This window comes from Epinephelus lanceolatus, chromosome 19, assembly GCF_041903045.1.
Source record: "Epinephelus lanceolatus isolate andai-2023 chromosome 19, ASM4190304v1, whole genome shotgun sequence".
In the NCBI taxonomy this organism is placed as follows: Eukaryota; Metazoa; Chordata; class Actinopteri; order Perciformes; family Serranidae; genus Epinephelus; species Epinephelus lanceolatus.
The window spans coordinates 38677212-38693140 of NC_135752.1; the positions used below are offsets into that span (position 1 = coordinate 38677212).

Genomic DNA, 15929 nt, shown 5'->3' on the forward strand with positions numbered 1-15929 from the left:
AACATTCAACATCAGTACATCTGGAGATACATGGTTTTCACTGGACAGGAAGTAACTAACATCAGACAAATACTATAGTAGAGTAAAAAGTGCAGTATTCACCTCTGAGATGGAGCAGAAGTATAAAGTTGCATACAATGTAAAAACTCAAAGTAGAAGCACTTCAAATGTGTTCCTCAGTGCAGTAGTTGAGTAAAAGTACTTAGTTACATTCCACTATTGATCTGTACTGCACAGCCAGTGCTGCACGAGGCTCACACAGGGGTCATGGTGTCAGAGAGAGGGCTGATATTGATATGCTGTCATGTGTGAAGCAGTGTGTGTCCTCTTCACTGGATGACATTGAGATGGCAGTGTTGTGTGCTGCTGCAGAGCTCCACCGCTCATTGATCTCCTGAAAGGCAGCAAAGGCTCCGGGTAACAGTCAGTTCATACTGCGTCTGTGTGTGAGTGTGTGCACGTGACTGTGTGTGAGTGTGTGCACGTGACAGTGAGTCGGAGAGTCAACCAACCCTGACTCTAACTCATGTCTGATGTGATATATGAGCCGCAGTCTTTTACAGCTCAGAAAGTCGTGTTTCTGTGACATTTAATTAAGAATGCCATAATTTCAGGGGCCGTCACTCAGGTGCAGTGTCGAGGTGTTTGTTCTTTACCTGAGTATTTTCATTTTATTTGACTTTGTGCTTCTACTGCACTGCGTCTCAGAGGGAAATATTTAGTGGTGGAGGAGGTGTTGACATATTTTCTGAAAATAAAAGTAGCAATACAGCACGATGAAAGTACTCCATTACAAGTAGAAGTGCTTCCAGCATATGAAAAATAGATATGTCTGTTTCAAACTCTTACATGTCACTGCCCCCCCCCCATACTTCCATGTGTCCTTTATTTTACAACCAATAGATGGCACTAGAGGGCGGAGTCGATAGTTTCACACAACAAGTTTACACACGGGAACATTACAGTTCCTGCTGCCTGCTCCACATGTTACTGAGCCAGAAACTCTAAAGCTCTGTCTCCACCAAACCCTTTCAGTCCAGTCCCTCTGGAACCAGCAATAAGCTTTCAGACATGGTACCTAGACCCTCGGTGTGTTCAGACAGTCCTCTTAAATGTGGGCGGGATTGTTGTCACTCACTGCTCCGTCCAGCACTCGCTGTATTTCCTCATCAGCGGTGACACAGATGGAAGTCTGCACCTGGTTTATCGTCCACAGAACGAGGCTGCACGCCCACATTTTCACAACAAAATAGAACAGGCTGCAGTGAGAGTCTCTCTCCGTGGGATATTTAACCCAATGGGCCCGAACGACGCATACTGCGTCCAAATTCACACCTGTTCTTCTATTCTTCTATTTTCTCCGCAACTGTTTGTCATAGCGAGAAGCCACGCATATCACGTGAAACACCAGAACCGTAGCTTTCCGACAAGATCAAGCACTTGTCGGTAGTCCAAATGATAAAGTTACACTAAAATTGTGTATAACAAAGTTTTCATACAGCTCTGCACACACATTACTCTTGGATGGATTACTCGCGAATGCAGGGTCGCACAGAAATGCCACACATATCACATGGAAGTGCAGGACCAGAGCTTTGCAGTGATACCACACACATCATTGTGCTGTCATCCCATCATGCTATAAATACAGATCAATTGTCTACAAAATAAAAATCTGACAAATTTCTTTACAATCCATTATACAGATCTTGTTATCAGTCACTTCATATAGTGAGGAATAATATCATTACTAATTTTCTATGATCTTAGATGTAAATATTGCATGTTTCTTTCAGATAAAACACATTTTTGACTTGTGAATGAGTCAATGGAATTTCTTGCAATAATGAAAAAATACTGGCAATCATGTCCGCCTGGCACAAACCACATGTTTTGGACAACTGTGAAGTGACAGAATGTCCCAGCATCATGGTTCTTATATTGTCAGATTCCAGAGAGTCTCCCCTCTTCATATATGGCAGAATATGTCAACTTCCAACTTGCTATGGTGAGATACATGTAAACATGTAAGAATTTAGGCACACAGATTTGTTTTTTTCATTGATATAAAAAATAATATAAAATACAGGCACATAGAAGAGAGTGAGGATTAGAATATATGACCTTCACATAATCCGCTCCAAATTAATCTATATTTTTAAAGTCATTACTAAAAGTGTGTGTCATATAAAAACTAAAGTGATGCTCAAAGTTGTCACAGTGAAATTTAAGGTGTGCTGATGGATTCACGTCATCAACTCATGCATTGAGTAACATTACAAGTTAACGTTCCACCTTAAAAGTTGCCGGCAGTCGGCCCAGTGAATGAAGTTATTTTTTTCTCTTTCATTTTATAGTTGTAGTTTACTGATGTATGAACAGAGGTTACATAAAACCAGAGTGAGCGTCCTCTACTGACCAATCAGACTGCAGGGTTCACAGCTCCACCTTTTAGTACCAGATCTGTGTGCTAGGTACCCCAACAGAGGGGGGACCAAACATGGGGACGCTAAGGAACGCTTCTGTTGGGACCATCCACAACTTTTACTGTGGAGACAAAGCGAACTGAACTGAACTGAACCGTACTGCTCAGTGGAAACGGGGCTTATGACAAAAATTAATAAACAAATAGTTTCAAAATTATTTAAGTAAACAGTCTCAGTGCTTCTAATACGACTTCCATCACTGATAAATCTGAGTACAACTAATGACTAAAAATTCCTTTGTTTTCTCGTCATATTCTACTAATTTGTCATATTCATATGGCCTAAGTTGTAACTGCAGTGATCTTATGCATAATGACAGTGTGTTTGTGTGTGTGTGTGTGTGTGTGTAAATGTGTGTTGAGTGGTGAATCACGGAATGAATGTGTCAGCCATTTCAGAACATTTCCTTTCTTACTGACCCCACCTTTCGCTCTCACTCTGAACCCTTCAAGGCACACACATACACACACACACACACACACACTCAGACATCAATCTGTCAGGTTGCCACATTGTCCACAATGATCGCCACCCCTGACATTTACATACATTGGGGACAGGAGGACAAAACGACGAGGAGCAGGATGAGAAAGATGAAGCACACTGAGCTGTTGAGTAAATGAGCCATTAAAATATTCGTACTCAGCAGCCGCTGCCTCATCTCTTGTGATGTCTAATGCTCAGTCATATAACAGTTTGTACCTCCACTGTAGCTTAATCAGGCTCTACGGGCAAGTTGAGACTTAATGATGACACTCACTGGTCATGTGTGCGGCTGATTATTCAGATAATTCGGGGCTGGCCACGTCAGGACCCTTAAAAATAGGGACTAAAATATGCTTACAATGAGGAGGAAACTGTACATCAATCATTTAATATTTTCTCTCCATACTGTCAGCGAAAAGTCTGCAGGATCAGTCAATGAGGGAGGTGTCGAATGTGTGTCAGCAGCCTGGTTTGGACCAGAGGCGAGAAAGTTGAGGTCATGCTTTCCTCCAACAATGTTCTTGTCAAAAGATAATGAGCGCGCTCCTCCGCAGTGAAACTGTCCTCAGATATGCACATAGCAGACCAGACTTCAGTAACACATTACTGCTAACAGTTCACAGTCCGTGGTCGGCAGTCAGCCCCAATTAACGCCTTATTTTCAAGCAGCTGCACACGTACATGGTGCCCGTGCACTTAGACATGACTGGCAGATGTTTGGGAAGTTAATGGCCAGAGACGTGGGTACAGCAGTAGGTGTGGTAGAGCTGAAATAAATCATGGATAATCAAATTAGCCTCTCAGAGCTTTTAAAAGGAGTGTCTCTGCAGCCGTGGCACTGACAGCTGAATGGACATTGAATCCTCTGTAGTTGTGATTTACAAGCAGAATAATGTACAGAACTGCTTGTACAGTTTTGTTTGGAGGGGGTAACTCGGTCACTGATTTCATTCTGGGCAATTGTGTTCACATGAACTGAACATGAAGCCAGTTTGTATGTTTCATTTTGTCATTTCATTTTTTTTTGTGCCCTTCCAACACAAGATTTTACACAAAATATCAGATGATGATCTGCAACAGAATAATTCAGACGGTTGTGATTTAGCGAGTCACTGCTTTTTCAGCACGAACATGTTTTTTTTTTTTTTTGTAGCGACCTGTCACTGTTTTGCCAGTGAATTTTTAGGCACCAAACATGGGTGTTTTGTAGTGACATGCCACTGTTCTTCCAGCGACTGTCTGAGACCAACAAACAACAAAACAGATTGTGATTTAGTCAGTGATTGGTGTGTTTCCAGTGGCTTTTTAGGCAGCAAACGTGGGTGTTTTGTAGCAACCCCTCGCTGTTCTTCCAGCTGCTTTTAAGGTACCTAACGTAGGTCTTTTGTAGTAACCTGTCACTTTTGTTCAGTGTTTTTTCAGGCACCAAATGTGGGTGTTTTATAGTGACCTGCCACTGTTTTTTTCCAATGGATTTTAGGGTACCAAAAGTGGTTGTTTTGTAGCAACCTGCCACTGTTTTTTTCCAATGGATTTTAGGGTACGAAACGTGGTTGTTTTGTAGCAACCTGTCACTGTTTTTCCAGTGGTTTTTGAGGCATTAAATGTGGGTGCTTTTTAGTGTGTTGTCACTGTTTTTCCAGCAGCTTTTTAAGCACTGAACACAGGTGTTTGGTAGCGACCTGTCACTGTTTTTCCAGTTGTGTTTTTAAGTCCCAAATGTTGATGTTTTTTAGGGTCCTTTCACTGTTTTTTCAAGCAGTTTTAAAGGCACTGAACCTGTGTGCTTGTATCAGCCTGCTGCTTTTTTTCCCCAGCCGATTTTCAGACACCAAGCATGGATGTTTTGTAGCAACCCACTGCTGTTTTCTGGCTCATTTTTAGCTTTGATCAGCTTTTTGGGTACCTAACATAGGTCTTTTGTAGCGACCTGCCACTGTTTTTTTTCCAATGGATTTTAGGGTACCAAACGTGGGTGTTTTGTAGCAACCTGTCACTGTTTGTTCGGTGTCTTTTTCAGGCACCAAAGGTGGGTGTTTTGTAGCAACCTGTCACTGTATTTCCGGTGGTTTTTAGGCATTAAATGTAGGTGTTTTTTAGTGTGTTGTCACTGTTTTTCCAGCAGCTTTTTAAGCACTGAGCACAGGTGTTTGGTCGCGACCTGTCACTGTTTTTCCATTTGTGTTTTTATGTCCCAAATGTTGGTGTTTTTTAGGGTCCTTTCACTGTTTTTCCAGCAACTTTTTAGCCACCAAACATGGGTGTTTGTAGCAACCTGTTGCTGTTTCCCAGCAGTTTTTAGGCACTGAATCTGAGTGCTTGTATCAACCTGCTGCTTATTTTTCTCCAGCGGATTTTAAGGCACCAAACATAGATGTTTTATAGCAACCCACTGTGATTTTCTAGCTCACTTTTAGGCATTGAATGTGGGTGTTTCGTACGGACCCATCACTGTTTTCCAGCAACTTTTTAGGTACCAAACGTAGGTCTTTTATATTGACCTGCTGTTTTTATTTTCAGCAGATATTTAGGTACCAAACATGGGTGTTTTGTAGCAGCCTGTCACTGTTTTTTTATGCACTAAAACAAGGGTTTTTGTAGTAACCTGTTGCTGTTTTTCCAGCAGCTTTTTAGTTACCAAACGCAGGTCTTTTGTAGTAACCTGCCACATTTTTTCAGGGGATTTTTAGCTACCAAACATGGGTGTTTTGTACTGACCTGTCACTGTTCTTCCAGTGCTTTTTACATCTACATAACAGTGATGATTACAGAGAGTTAATTCCCTGTACTAATCTACTAGAAAGTGTTAATAGTAGCATTTTGTAGGCTGTGCCTGTGCACGTGCCGCCTCATTCCATGGTGTGCACGGACACTCTGCAGGTTCACAGGTAGATTAAATCCTTAAAACAATCCCAAAGCAGCAGAGCAGCTATTCGGGTCCAATCTGTAACCTGAGGGGCTGTGCTTCACAATTATGCATGCGACAAATATAGCCACCAATCTCTCATAACTTAAATCAAAAACACAGCAGGACTGTAATGTAGCACAAAGTCTTTGCTGTAAACCATAACTCAAATTCCCACAGTTATCTTTGAATAATTCATACAAAAGAAATGAAGAAGAAGAAGAGTTATGGAAAGGTGTCTTGATTATGCAGTCCTGTAAAGAAGGCTTGAGTTGATTAATTGTCTCACTCAGTGTTCTGACAATGATCGTTGTGTGCATGTAAACTTAGCCAATGACCACATGCACATATTTTTTATTTTATTTGTTTATTTTATTGCAATAAAACAAAACAAAATTTAACAGCAGATGTTTTTATCTTCTCACCTCACTGCAGTGATGTAAAAGTTTACTATGTCAGTATACAATGACATCAATGCTGGGCAAAAGTGTACGTTTTATTTTAACGTTGGGAGGAACAGATAGGAAACATGGTGTTTGGGGTCCTACCCAGGAAATTTTGAGCTACAATTTCTTAATTGCTTGCATTCTGGTGAATTTTTATGCATCTTTTTTGCCTTTTCTGCATCAGTTTATGGTGGAGATATATTTAGTTTCATCAAAATTAAAGTCCTCTGCTACTTTCATGATTTTATTTTGGGCTGACAAGTTCACATGTTTTAAATACTGACGGGGACGTGTCGCTGCCTGTTGCAAAACACTTAAAACTTAAAATCAGAGGGCAGCAAAAAACTGCTTTTAAGCCTCATGCAAAGTTACTCTTTGATGTTTAAAGAAAGTCTGTCATTAAAGGTTTTTGTGCAAATATTAAACAGGTAAAACACTCCTTTTTCGCTGTAATATTTTAAGCTTCATGTTTGTGCACATCCACCAAATGAAGCCATGATGATAGAAGAGATCATCTGTATGCCCGAGCTCAAATTTCTGATACCAAACATTTGCACTGACTGTCTCATCTCATCTGTGTTCCTGCCCACTCTGCGAGCAATATCATGGGAAGACACAAAAATACCAAACAGACACATTCAAGGAAAAAAACAACACTTGCCTCAGTTCACAAGCTGACTGTGTTTGATTTCCACTGGCAGGAAATTTGGCCTCTGCTCTGTCAGTTGGCCACAAGTGATTTTAAACCTTAAAGGCAGATGTGTGGAAGCTTTCCAAACAACCAGCAACACTTCAAGTACACAAAGGAACATTTTGGGAATGAGTTTATGTCGACTGCTTTCTAAATGATGTGAAATAAAAAGGGAATTTTTATCCTCTGATTTTGCAGTTCACTTTTAAATACTATACTATTAAGGGGAATGTAACTGACCTATTGGATAATCACAAGAATTTAGGTACCGTGTTCAACAAGAAGTTGAGCTTCCAATCAAATGTAGATGCAGTTTCTAAAAGGTCTGATGACATCTGTTTTTCTTGAGAAAAATAAACTCTCCTAATGATGACTCTGGTTTATAGAAGTTTTACTGAGTCTGTATATTCCCTCTGAATCGTGGCCAAGTGGCATCCTCCGGTGCTGAAATATGAGGCCAACACGGTGGTGCCAAAAACTGCAGTTCCTCTAATGACCACTTGAGGCTGGCTCCAAAAGTGAGTCAATCTCCACAGACCCCCAGAAATAAACATGTTCATTAAAGTTTAAAGTTAAGTATAAAGTTAAGCATAATTGAGCCCGGTCTTACTCCGAAGTCGTCGAAATCCGACACTTGGGCAGCGTCAGAAACCAACGAAAAAAGGCATCATTTAAGGTCAGCATGCTACCTGGCCGGTTGCCGTTACAGTTTAATGGTGCCCCGTGGTGTCAGGGAGAAATGCGGCAGGACAAGAACGAACGTTTGGGCGGTAAAAGTCCGACTGGGGTGGATCCATCCAACAAACACTGACTTCCACCTGGGAGGCCGGTGTTTGCGTCCTGTAAGATTATAAAGCCAAACCCTGTTCTTTTTTCCTAAATCTAACCACGTGCTTTTGTTGCCTAAACCCAACCAACGTCACTTTGCCTTGTTGTACAGACATTGTGTGTTTATGCAAACTGTACATTTCCTGTGAAAACAGAAGTGTATTTTGAAAACAGACAATGCATGTAACAGGCTGAAGTTGACACGACGTCCCAGAACGTCAACAACCAACACACCCAGGGTACCTTGGACGTCGTATGTGGACGACCAAAACGTCAATATGTGACGAGGTCGGGTTGAGAATGTGTTGCATAATTAAGTGCAGGACACTTTTTGAGTGTCAGGCTAGCCCTTCAAACACAGAGATCGTACTCTAAGGTTGCTATAGGTGCCTTCAATATGCTGCCTTTGCGTTCTTACATGGAACCAAACAACAGTGGCGTGATGCGGCCCATGTGTGCAGACCTGAGTTTGCAGGAGGGAGTGTGGCGATGGAGGAGCTCAGACAGGTGGGAGGAGCCAGGTTGTGGAGGGCGTTATAGGTGATGATGAGGAGTTTGAAGTGGGTATGCTGGGGGAGAGGGAGCCAGTGGAGGTTATGAAGGACGGGGGGGTGATGTCGTCACGTGTGCGACAATGAGTGAGAAGATGAGCAGCAGAGTTTTGGATGATGAACCGTAGAGGAGACTGTTGCAGTCGTCCAGTCTGGAAGTGATGAATACATGGATGAGTCTCTGCAACTGAAAAGGAGAGGGGTGGATGAAGGCGGGTGATATTTCAGAGATGAAAGAGGGCTGTTTTGGCGATGTGTTTGATATTGGCGGGGGGGGGGCCTCTAGAATCTCTGCTGCTCACGGTCATTTCATAAAGCCCCAGCCTCACCTGAGCTCTCTGGGCGTAAATGTCCTGAACACAGAAAATTAGAATATCCAGGCAGAGGGCAGAGTCTCTGCAGAGAATACACCACCACACTTCCAGTCAGTCAACCTGTTGGACCCCCTGCCCTCAGGCCGGTGCTACAGCTCATTAAGAACCTCGGACCACCAGACTCATGAACAGTTTCTCTCCTAAGGTCATTCACACTCTCAATCAACATATAAAATGAACAGCCACAGTGCACTCTCACTATATTTTATTTCTACACGGTAATAACTACTGTGGACCGGGCAATTTGCTGACTCTGGTACTTTATATTTATTGACTCTGGTACTTTATATTTATTGACTCTGGCACTTTTATAGCCACCTCTTTTATTTTATGTGCAGTGTGCTTAATGTTTTTAATATCATATGTAGTGTGTCTTGTGCACCAACCAGGAGTGGCCCTCCAAATGTCGTTGTGTCCTGCACAATACAACGACAATAAAGGCTTTCCTAACTTCTAATAAGCATCGTTGTGTTTTCGTTACCTTAGACTGAGCAGGTCTTTGTTTATGAAGATCATCATGTCAGTAAATGCACGCTAAATCCTGCTTAAATCTTACACGCTGGACCTCTAAATGAAGTTTGTGGCTTTGAAACTTTTTGTTGTTTAGTGTTTTGGGGCCTCAGACTGGTCGTTAGAGACGCATGAACAAAATGCCTGACATGTGCTTTCAGCTGATCACTTGGGTTTATGCATTATTAAGATAAGTCATCATGTAAGCCACTTGTGAGTGATTGTGTGTGACACTTTCTGCAGTAGCTCAGCGTCCAAACGTTTCCAGCTGTGCTCCTGTCCTCAGACTTTAGTGTCTCACCCTCCTTAGTGATGCACTTTTTGGAGTTCCTGGCCTTTGTTGTCCCAGCTACGTTTTTTTTCCTGTTGTTCTTTGCATGCCACTTACACCCTGCGTGTCTCTTTCTGTGTGTGTGTTTTGGGTTCAGGATCGGGTGGACGATGAACATGTCTGGCGGCGCCCCAGGGGAGGAGCTCACGGATGAGGAGAAGGAGATCATCAACAGTGTACTGGCTCGTGCGGCCATGATGGAGGCCATGGAGCATGAGAGGATTGAGTGAGATGGAAAACTATTGTCTCTGTTGCACAGAATCACATCGGTCGACCGTGCCGAGATGCTCGCTGAGTTGAATGATTTTCAGTGTGAAACCTGTGCCAAGTTTGTGTTCTGTGCTCACATTTATTTACATGTGCTCCCAGGCGTCTCACCAGCCGGCTGGATAACATCAAGAAGACGGCGTGTGGTGACGGACAGTCGCGCTGTCTGTTGTGTGGGACGGCTTTTGGACCACAGGGGGCCACAGCTGTCCTCTGTGTGCAGTGTAATAAAGTAGGTGGATCTCTGTATTCTTTCTGCTTGAACAGGGACAGAATAGAGACGGCGCACGCAGCAGAGAGTCCCCAGAGGACGTGAGGACATCCCAGGATTTCTGTTTACTATATTTTCTATAGTGTTGTGGAGCTCCTGAGAGGTTTCCTATGGCGATGAGCACCCAGTGGGCCGTATGCTAACTTGTTCTGACACACACTCTGTGTCTCCTGGTCTGAGGCACCACATTCTGCTCCTTGTTTATTTCAGTTACTAAGCTGAGGTTAATGCTATGTGAACTGTAAAAATATATATGCTCTGTGCACCTGCCATAGGATCATTCCTCTGCGCATGTAGAATTCTTAGTCGTGGACTGTAACTAAGTACATTTACTGTAACGTACCGTTTAGTTAAGTACAAATTTGAAGCACTTGTCAGTCTCACTCCCAACTCCTCAAACACTGCAGCTCAGTCAGTGGCCCTACGTTTCAAACTGTGACGCTCTGTGTGGCTGTGGTAGTTATGACAGGAGCAAAAGAGGTCGGCCAGCCGGTCCTTGTGTGACCAAAGTAAGAGCTGAGTCCGCATACAAAGTCAAACATGTGGGTGTTGGCCTCCGCCAGGGTTGTCCCTCATCATCGATTCTGTTTGTGATATTCATGGACAGGATCTCAAGGCGCAGCCGGAGGGAGGAACAGGTCAGGTTAGGTGACCTCAGAATTGCATCTCTGCTCTTTGCAGATGATGTGGTTTTGTTGGCTTCATCACACTGTGACTTCCAGCATGCACTGGGGCGGTTTGAGTGTGAAGTGTTTGGGATGGGCACCTCCAAATATGAGGCCATGGTTCTCTGCCGGAAACCGGTGGATTGCCTCCTCTGGGTTAGGAGCCCCAAGCAAAGGAATTCAAGTATCTCGGGGTCTTGTTCACGAGTGAGGGTAGAATGGAGCGTGAGATGGATCGGCGGCTTGGTGCAGCGTCTGCAGTGATGTAGGCACTGTGCTGGACTGTTGTGGTGAAGAGGGAGCTGAGCCAGAAGGCGGAGCTTTCGATTCACCGGTCCATCTACGTCCCAACCCTCACCTATGGTCATGAGCTCTGGGTAGTGACTGAAAGAATGAGATCACAGATACAAGCGGCCGAAATGAGTTTCCTCTGTAGGGTGTCTGGGCTCAGCCTTAGAGATGGGGGGAGGAGTCAGACATCTGGAGGGAGCTCAGAGTAGAGCTGCTGCTCTTCGCGTCGAAAGGAGTCAGTTGAGGTGGTTCAGCATCTGATCAGGATCCTCCTGGGCGCCTCCTGTTAGAGGTGTTCTGGGCACGTCCCACTGGTAGGAGGCCCCGGGGCAGACCCAGAACACACTGTAGGGATTACATATCTCGTCTGGTCTGGGAACACCTCGGGGTCCTCCAGGAGGAGCTGGAAAGTGTTGCTGGGGAGAGGGACGTCTGGGGTGCTTTGCCCCAGAAACAATGCCAGACTTTGAAGCCATTTTAGTGGCCAAACCATGAAATTGCAACTTCTGGGTCCATCACAAAGGCTCAGATCTTCGCACATGAAGTAGGTGATGGACTATGGTGTTATTTTCTGATCCCTCTAGTAGTTTTGCCGAGCTGAGTTCGTCCAGTGTTGGTCGATTTTTTGGCAGAGTGGGTTTAGCAAGAGCTCGACTGCAAAAATCAGATTTTTAGAAAACATTTGATTCTGTTTTTACTGTCAGTTTTATTTATGAGTGTAGCTGTGACAGAGAGAGTAATTTGATGTCTTATTTTAGTGGTGACATCACTGTTTCCTGTAGTGTTAAACAGCCAATCAAAGTGCTCGATACAAAGTGCTGCACAAAGAAGACAAAGACTGATTGATTTTATAGGTTTTTAAGGAAAAGACAGTAATAAGAGTAGAGCTTGGCCGTCAGAGGCTAACAGTCAGTACGTTTACATGCAGCTTGAGAAAATCGAATTATTGGCTTAGTCCGACTGAAATGGGACTATCCGTAGCTCGACTAACACACCTAGATAATTTGATTGAAAATTGAACTATTGCTGCAGGTATCCACTTAGTCCTACTGGAGTCGGACTCGGCGTTCTGTGCACACACCACTTTTTCTTTCATGGGCTTTCATCCCGAAGAAGGAGGAGATGATGTAACAGCAGTTCAGTAACTCCCGCAAAAACAAACAAACACCATGGCGACCGAGAAGCAGAAGACGCACTTCTGGACGGACGAGGAAACTACATTCACGCTCCGACAACTAAAGGAGCTAAACATTGTGAAGTTTATGGATGGTCGGAAAACGTGAAACACGGGTTTATTTTAAAAGTTTCTGAACAAGAACCGGAACTAGATCAACACGCACTGTATTAAAAAGGACACACCGCCGCCTCTCGTATACTCAGACAAGACTAGAAGTCTGACTTGACTGAGCTTAGCTCGACTACTGCATGCATGTAAACGTGCTGACTATCTCTGGATGGTGACGTGTGAGATGAGCCCTCATGTTTGTAGTATTCCCAGAGTATTTTATTCTCATATGACACTGCTGTAAATTCCATGTGACATATCCAAGTCCTCCTTTCCTTCTGTGTTAAAAAATCCCAAATAAGTCCAGACATTTGATTTAAACGCCAACAGCACCGATGGCCTCCATCTTTGTTTTGATGAACTTCCTGCCGAAGGCCGCTGACTGAGACCTCTGCTGACCTCAGGAAAGAAATATCAGCACCATCTAGGGGACACAAAAAGCAACTGATTTTGATATTCTAGTACCAGAAGTTATATAAAAAATATTTTTTGTAAAGATTAATAATGTATACAATAAGAGATCGATACTTGGCGTACATATTGCAATACAATGCTGTATGGACTGTTTCTCCCACCCCTACAATATAATTGAAGAATCACCCTTACAGTGTGAACAAGAGTGTATAATTAAAAACAAAAATTGTTTGATACTTTAAGCACAATTTCCTGATTATACGTCCAGAAGATACATTTTCATTTACTCTGTCATTTACTTGTAACAGGGTATTTTTCTTTTGTGCTCTGACCTCAGTAAAGGATCTGAATACTTCCTCCATCACTGCTCTTATGTATGTTTTTGCCTCTTTGCAGCACATGTGCAGCAAATGTGGGATCTGGAGCAACAGCAGGACGAATCCTATGTGGCTGTGCAGAATCTGCAATGAACAAATAGAGGTGAGGGGATGAGGAGGATGAAGAACAGAGCGGGCGCGATAAAATCAAATTATGCAATTATGTCATTCTGCCGCCACCAGAACAGAAACTTTTCTCATGATATGAACCATTTTCCAGCTTTTAGACTTGTCATTTAGCAGAGAAATGCATTTCACTGTCTAGTGACCTGGAAAATTACCTTTCATTGATACCCCCTCAATATCCCCCAAAATATTTATTTCACTGCTTTTTTAATTCTTAAAAATACAGACGGTGTTTTGATCAATATGAAACATGAAGAATAAGGTCTGCTTTCTGTTTTTCTCACTGATGCAGTTATACAATGCTGTTTTGATGATGGCGCTGCAGTTTGTTGAGGTCTGTGCCTCGGGGAGCCCGGACTCTTTAAATAAATGCTCTCTCCTGTCACTCACACGCAGAATAACTACACTGTAATGCTGCAAAAACACAAAGTGGCCGAGTGTCTGCTCCACAGAATCAAGGAGTGAAGAGACAAGCGTGCACACACACACACACACACACACACATGCACAAAAAAAATCAAATAAATCAGCCGTCCATCATACGTTTAATGTATTTAAACAATCACACAATTTCACACATAATAAAGTCTGAACTGACTTTCACAGCCCAGTCGCCACAAGGAAATGTTGCATTGTACGTGTCTGCCAACGACGAATATGTTTTGTACATTTCATATCAACGTTTCTAAAGAGACGTCGTATATGAGCTGACTTTTGTCATTGGGTGGTGGAAGGGATGATGTTGCATCTACTTACTGCCAAGCTGCAGACCACTGTTAGACACCAGCGACTAAACTGCTTGTGATTTAACGAGTCTTTGCTGTTTTTCCAGCAGCTATTTATCCACCAAATGTGGGTGTTTTTGGGGGCCAGTTGCTGTTTTTCCAGCAGCTATTTATCCACCAAATGTGGGTGTTTTTGGGGGCCAGTTGCTGTTTTTACAGCAGAGACAGTACCACAAGAAGTGGATGGTTTTTACCAAGACATTGCTTCGTAAAAGTGTCTTTTCAGCCACCGAACGTGGGTGTTTTTGGAGGCCAGTCACTGTTTTGCCAGTGAGGATTGTGCCCCAAAAACCAGGTATTTTAAGCTAAGCAACGTATTCTCATAGAAAGATTCGTATGATATCCTATGAAAGATGCATGCAGTACAGTTCGTATGAGTCCCTACAAATTAGTGCCCCATGAATGACGTTACGTCCTTAACGTACAGTTACATGATTAATGTAAAGTTACAGTGGTTAGGTTTTAAGAAAAGACACATGGTGAGAGCGTGCCTTAAAATGACTTAAAGTTCACACGGATCCGAACACATGACTCCATGGGAGAGTAAGTCCAGTTTCTGGTGACCAATCCATCGCCCCAACCTGCTTCCTTTCAAGCGTTCTTGACTGCCTCCTCGTTAACTGCTGTCAGCGCACTGGTCATGTGATTGCAGCATTTCAACATCCGTGCAATATGTACGAATGTGGGTGCGTTGCCTTTCGTAGGAAAATACACTAAACATTTGTGAGAACAGCCTGAGCTAAGACACGATCTTTTCCAAACAATAACCAAGTAGTTTCTGTGCCTCAACATAACCACACCTTAACCTCCGCATCATTAAAATGTAAAGTTTCAACATATCAGCTAAATAATAACGCACAAATTTGACGTTACTCGATTCAACAAACTCAAACTGCAGTTCCATTATTGGCCACCAGAGGCAGCCGATCTCAACCGATCAATTTCCCTCGAAATTCACATAAGGCCCATTTCCACCGCAGGAACTTCGGGGTAATTTTACGGGGCCGGGGCCGTTGGTGCGTGTCTCCACCGCAGGAACCACCCCCGAAGGACAGAGTTCTGGAACTTTTACAGGGGCTAAACAAGTCCCTGCCTCGGAGTAGGTACTCAGAACAGCCCTGAAAAACTCCTGGCTGGGGCTTGGGGTTTACTTGGTGCTGATTGGATATACTCAAGGCGGGACGTGACGTCAACAGAAAGCGACAAAATAGCCGGCATTTTAAAAAAAAACTCAGCAGACGAGGGTTAGCTCGTTCATAGCTTCCACCGCCATGTAAATGAAGAGACACGCCAGAAACCCAGCAACCACCTCAGCTCCTTCCATGTTGATTATCGTCTTTCTTATGTCTGCTTTCTTCTTCGTACTTCTGCTTCTTCTTCTTTGTTGTTGTTCTTCTTTGTTTCTTTGCTGCGTCGCCCCAGTCAAAATGGTCGCACAACGATTACGTCACATCCAGAGCCCGTAACTTTACAGGAACCTTCCTCCTACTCCGCCCTCTCAGTGGAGACACGGCGGTGGAGAGGACCGAGCGAGATGACGTTCCTGTAAAGTTCCTGCCCCCCAAATAGTACCAGGAACTTCTTCAGTGGAAACGGGCCTATAGTAGTTACTAATTTCGCCTCGTTTCACCTTTTGACCTGAGCCCCGTGTGTGTCTCTGCAGGTACAGAAGCGCTCAGGAGCTTGGTTCTTCAAGGGAAGAGTCCACCAGGGTCTGCCGCCCCCCCTCCCTCTGTCCAGACCTCGACAGTCCAGCACTGAGGACAGTTCTGGTGCAGGAGGCTACAATGGATCACAGGACCCTACAACACATCCTCAGGAACATGGTAGTTTATACAGA

At 43.6% G+C, this 15929-nt stretch overlaps 1 protein-coding gene across 1 annotated transcript in view; it reads left to right on the plus strand.

Moving 5' to 3' along the window:
• Window positions 1–15929, plus strand: part of rph3aa (rabphilin 3A homolog (mouse), a) — a 53677-nt gene that overhangs the window by 24654 nt on the left and 13094 nt on the right. The window contains exons 2-5 of the mRNA XM_033647768.2: window positions 9706–9834; window positions 9978–10107; window positions 13198–13281; window positions 15753–15915. Of these exons, the coding sequence (XP_033503659.1) occupies window positions 9719–9834; window positions 9978–10107; window positions 13198–13281; window positions 15753–15915 (493 nt within the window). The 5' untranslated portion in view covers window positions 9706–9718. The remainder of the gene's footprint in view (window positions 1–9705; window positions 9835–9977; window positions 10108–13197; window positions 13282–15752; window positions 15916–15929) is intronic.